This window comes from Carya illinoinensis, chromosome 15 (assembly GCF_018687715.1).
Source record: "Carya illinoinensis cultivar Pawnee chromosome 15, C.illinoinensisPawnee_v1, whole genome shotgun sequence".
Taxonomy (NCBI): domain Eukaryota; kingdom Viridiplantae; phylum Streptophyta; class Magnoliopsida; order Fagales; family Juglandaceae; genus Carya; species Carya illinoinensis.
The window spans coordinates 40,079,246-40,084,895 of NC_056766.1; the positions used below are offsets into that span (position 1 = coordinate 40,079,246).

Genomic DNA, 5,650 nt, shown 5'->3' on the forward strand with positions numbered 1-5,650 from the left:
GGATGGATGCAAATATTATAAACCTATTAGATTGTGATACAAGTTATGACGTGTGTGTGTCTCTCTCTCTCTATATATATAATTAACAAATAGTAGCTTGGAACACGAGAGAGGATTGTTAATTATATAATACGATGAGTTGATTTTTTTTTTTTTTATCAAAGTAAAATAAATAAAATATAGTTGAGAAGATTGATATTGTTTTATGTGTGACTCTAAATGATATTTGTAGTTATAGATAAGTAAATACTATGCAATCATTTAAAAAGAAAAAACAAATATGAGATGAAAAGAAAATTAATTTTTTAATAGTGACTCACTATTTTTTAAAAAGACTAAAAGACGTTTGCATATTTTACAATTATATGTAATATTATTTTATAATATATCTTTCTTGTAGTTTCCACATGTTGCGCGTTAAGAAATTTTTAGGCATGTTTGTAATCAATGTAAGAATGATACTCTTTTTTATAATAAGTAAGATTTCAGAATATAATAAAAATAATTAAATAAATTTTTTCTTATTGAAAATTTTAAAACAGAACTGCTGCAGGTACCCGTCGTTGGGTACCTGTTGCGGAATCGCTGAGAGCTGTAATCACGATCTTGGTTGGAGTACTGTATCGAACGGCCGGTGTGCGACGGCGAGACCACGTGTTGTCGGGGTAGCCCACGGGTTGATGGGAACTCGACGACCTTCACGGCCCATCTGGTGGGGTCGAGCATGGGTACTGTCGCCGGCGGATGATGAGGAGGAAACCGGAACGGCGACACACTCACATGAGGGGCACATGGTGAGGGTTGTGGGTGGGGTCATTTGCATGTAGAACTGAGGCGAGAGTTTTAGAGCTCTCAGCTCCTGCACTTCCTTCTGCAAACGTCTGTTTTCTTCCGTCAGATTCTCGCAGCACCTCTTCAGGAACTCGCAGTCTACCTCCGTTTGCTTCAACTTTGTCCTGGGATTTCATTTTTCACACCACTCGTCAATAAAAAAAGAAAAAGTCTACTTGCACACGGCTGGGGGAATCTCTGCGTACCCGACGTCCACGTGTACAAATGAAACGGTGCGTTTCATATATCTAACGATCGCATCTTTGCTTTCTCCCTCCCTTCCCTTCATCTACCCACAGAACAGAGCAACCTCCATTCCCTTCATCAACCCACAGAACAGAGCAACCCTCCCTTCGCAATGCAGCTCCCCACAAACCAAATAAACCAAATACTTTGCATTTATAGCTTTTCAAAGAACTTAATATTCTTGAAATTGCCCCAACTAAAAGGTTGTGATACTTAGAAGAAAAGAATCTTTCAGATCACATGCTCACCATGAAACCGACATGAACTTGCAAGAAAGCTATAGCCTTTTAACAAAACCAGCAGAAAGCCAAGTTTTCACCAAAAACAGAAATTGGGATGGGTGTTCTCCTTCAAAGCTCAATAAAAGCCCAAATGGAAATGCTGCCCCTGAGACACATAAAAATTAAAATGTTGCTACACCACGACGACCATCGGCTCTCTCTCTCTCTCTCCCAGACAGCACTTTCTGTCTCTTAACCCCCGCGTACCTGTCCCTCCGGGGATAGAGACTACGGGATGGAGGATATGCGGCGGCACAACACGACATGGAGCAGCCGAGAGGGTGGTGGAGGATTGGGCTTCCGTGGTGGTTGGCAGAATGCTCTATTTCGGAATAGAAAAACAGAGTATGTTTCAGTCGACTGCAGCATCGAGTAACGGCGTGAGGTGGAGGCCCTAGGCGGTGGTTGGTGGTTCTTGGTGCAGGGTAGTAACGGCAAGGAGGAGCTTGGGCAGTACTTAGAATAAAACCTGTATATTTATCTATATATATCAATTAGTGTGAATATACATTTGTTTTGTAAGCAACAAAGATTCTGTCCATATTCAATCTTCATCAGGGCTTTGGGCTCACGGTTTGGCTATTTCACAAGGGTGGTGCTTCCAGCGCTAGGGTGGTGCAGTGGCTTCGTCGTTAGGTTGGCAAATGAGCGAGGAAAATGCAGTTGTGGTTGCTGGGCAGGGACAATGAGACGGCGTGGGGGAGTGCTCGTCGTCGAGCTTGTAGACGGCACCAGTGAGTTTCATTTCCTTTCCCTCTCATTTCATTTTAATTCCCCCTCATTTTGTGTTTTTTGTATTTTTTTAATATGTTGCCACGTCAGCCGATTCCCTCAAAGGTACACGACCCCGTGTCCCCTTCGACGTGTGCAACCAGCATTTTTCAGTGTGTTAATAAACCCGTACCCACCCTTTAGATCCCAAAACTTGGTCTTCGTCTTCTCCATCCCTCCCCCTCCCTCCATCTCTCTCCATCTCCGAATGTCTGAGTCTTAACTTTTTGTCTTTTCCATGAAGTCACAATAATATTTTTATTTTCACATTCAAGTCAAGTTAGCAGACTTGCCTCTTGAAAAGCTAGCGAAGTGAATCTTCAACAAATTTTACAGAGGAGACTGCCACTATTTTAGAATTAAAAAAAAATCTATGAAAATCAAACGGTTTTGTGAAGAAAAAATATTGAAGACATAACTTCTAAACTGCGTGGGTTTGCAAACTGAGAAAGGAAGAAAGGAAATATCACTGTTGTTTGGTTTGCAAATCGAGAATATTGAGGGAGGGAGAGAGAGGAATTTGAGGAGGGAGAGAGGAGATTTGCTCGAAAATTGAAATTTTAATCTTCTGCGATGAAAAAATTAGTAAAACAGTACCCCTTTTTTCTTCTTTCTAATTAAGAAAAAAGTTTTACTATATATAAATACAGTTACACATTAATCTGTATATTAATACTGATTTATTCATATTTAAAATTTAAATTAATATTATTTTTAATAAAATTTACTTTTTGACTAATTACATCATATTAATGTACAGATTAGTGTACAATTATATTTTTTCTTGTAAAAAACATCATGTCAGATGCCGATTATACGGAGACTCTATTTGCCGGTTGCACGTAGCAATTCTCTTCTTATTTTATATTCTATTTTATTTAATTAAATATTCAACAATGAGTCATCGATATTGACGTAAGTAGCTAGTTGCCACAAGAATTTAACATCCACTTCTATTAATTTAATAATGAATAATTATAGTCTCCAGTGACTTTCTTATGCTAAAAACATAAACTGCAGACCCTTTTGATTATTCATTTAATCATGCAAGAATTTTAAGGAAAGCAAAGTGTACAAAAAGGAGCACTTTTTTTCTTCATAAAATTGAAACAAACGAAGAACAAATCAACAGACGAAAGGAAAAAGAAGAAGAAACAGATGATGGGAACAGAAATTCCAAACCTTGTATGGATCGAAGCAATCAAACATACCTAATAATCACACCCATGAACAACAAAGATCTGTACAAAAAAAACCAACTATATATTTATGTGGGTGTTGGTCCATGGTGGTGGGAGTGAGAGAGTTGGTCCGTGAGGGAGAGGATGCGAGCGTGGTAGGCGCGAGCCTGCAAGACGGCCTCGGCCTCGAGCTCGCCGAGCTGCGAGGAGAGTCTCTCCTCCCCTTCCTCCGCCACTCTCAGCCTCTTCCACGCCTTCTGTAACTCCTTCCTCATCTCCTCCTCTCTCTCCATGCTCTTCCGGAGCTCCCTCTCCAGCTCCGCGTTCCTCTTCCTCAACGTTTCCGTTTCTTCTTCTTGATGATCTCGCTCTGCCATGCAGCCGGAACTTTCCCGGAGTTTTGTTTCTTACTTTGGGGCACAGAGGTACGTTTGTTCCTATATATATAGACAGACGCGCGCGTATACCGACTTGAACCGTGTACAGGTCCAGATTCAATAAATGTACTCGTTTCGCTGAAATTTTCTCTCCATTTGCGTGAGCACTGAACATTCTACTCTGCTATCTGTTCTCTGACTTTTCTTTTTTCTTGACGTTTTCCAGAAGTAATTAGTTTCGAATCTAGCGTGTCATGTGTTTGTCAAATGTCCTAGTCGCTGACATAACATCCCACTAACGTACACCATCACTGTTCAAAGGTTGAATTGTATCATATCGTATATTTCCTTTCAACCCACCGACTAATCAATCCGTTCATTCAAATTTCAAATCCCAACCCACTGTTCTCCGTGATAGATGTTCCGGTCGTTCACCCTTTTGATATATTCAATTCAGGACTTTCACTTCCTTTCCAAGAACGAATCATGTCCTCAAAAGATTCTGAAAGGTACAGCATGGATCAGAAAGTCTTCAACTTGCGCCCGTCGAATTTAACATGTCAAGCTTCTCAAACCTCGAGCAAGGGTGCCTCCCAGAAGCTTCTACAAACTAGTCCAAAGCACTTCAAAGTTTCAAACATTCATCCAAATTCTACTTTTTATCATGGCAATTTTCTGAAAAACTTTGTGGCTTACGTCTAAAAACATTTCCTTTCGGATTTGAAGTCATTAGATAAGGGACGGGTATCATGATGTGTCTGGTAACAGTTTGCAAGTGACTTGCATTTCTCAGCCTCAGGTCCCTGTCTAATCCTCACTTGTTCTGAAAATTTAAGCATGATGTCATGCTGATATGAGCTGAAATGAAGTGTGTGGTGCCGAGGGCATTGAGTGTTCGGGAAAAAGTTTCGATTAAGGAGTGTATAGATCCTTAATGAGGACTTTTTGTAAGTAAATTTCGAATAATTCAAATAAAAATTTTCTAGTATGATGGTAACAAGATGATTCCATTTATATGACTCGCCCCTAAGACGAAGTACCCTTAAGGTTACTTTTGCAAAGAAAATAACAAAACTTACTAGTAATTATATTTGTAGTCTTTCATTTTTTATTTTTATTTTTAAATTTCATGAGTTCTCAAAAATGATTTGGTCCTGTGTAGATGTCTGGATTTCATTCCCAATAATCATGCACCTATTAACAATTTGGGGCGTTCAATAAAATTTATGATTGCAAGTATACTGTTGGCAGTGGGTATATGACCCCTCATGACGCATGTTGTGTCTAGGTGATTGAGAAGTTATTAATTAACTCTCCACCACTGTCATAATTTTAGGAAAATTAATTAACTTCCTATGTGAAAATTTTTTAAATAAGGGTTTACGTACATTAAATTATGTGTTAAAAAAGTCTACATCAAAAAGAGAATTTTTTTTCTCTCTACAATTTCTAAGAGAAATCATCTAGATTTCTTGATTTTAAAGCGTTGGGTTATCTAAAAGACTCTAATAGCTACCTAAGCGACGTAAAAGTATAAATAACAAAGTAACATAAATTGTAAGACAAGTAAATTTTCGGTCTTGTGAGAACTTCACTTCTTGAAGTAATTCAAATTAATATTATTTAATATTGGTATCAAAACCGATGTTGCTTGTTTTTGCCTATATGAACATGATTACATGTTTGATGTTTCAGAATAAATGTAAAAGAATGTAATTGATGATACGTGATGATTGTTTGATATGGTAAGTTTTATTTCCACCCACCCGCGGCTAATTAATCCGTTCATTCAAATTTCAAAACCCAACCCACTGTTCTCCCTGATAGATGCTCCGTTCGCTCACACTTTATTCAGGACTTTTCACGTCCTTGCCAAGAACGAGTCAATGTCCTCCAAAGATTCTGAAAGTTACATGCAGCATCGATCAGAAGGTCTTCAACTTGGGCCCGCCGAATACAAGAT

At 38.8% G+C, this 5,650-nt stretch overlaps 1 protein-coding gene across 1 annotated transcript; it reads right to left on the bottom strand.

The window, feature by feature from the left end:
- Nucleotides 1-3,199: 3,199 nt before the first annotated feature.
- LOC122295740 (protein RESPONSE TO LOW SULFUR 3-like) lies at nt 3,200-4,347 on the bottom strand. Its single transcript, XM_043104845.1, has one exon. It carries the CDS (start codon nt 3,685-3,687, stop codon nt 3,397-3,399), a length of 291 nt encoding a protein of 96 aa, XP_042960779.1. The 5' UTR covers nt 3,688-4,347; the 3' UTR covers nt 3,200-3,396.
- Nucleotides 4,348-5,650: the final 1,303 nt, after the last annotated feature.

Coding starts and splice junctions, on each gene's coding strand:
- LOC122295740 (XM_043104845.1), bottom strand. CDS start 3,687: ATGGCAGAGCGAGATCATCAAGAAGAAGAAACGGAAACGTTGAGGAAG.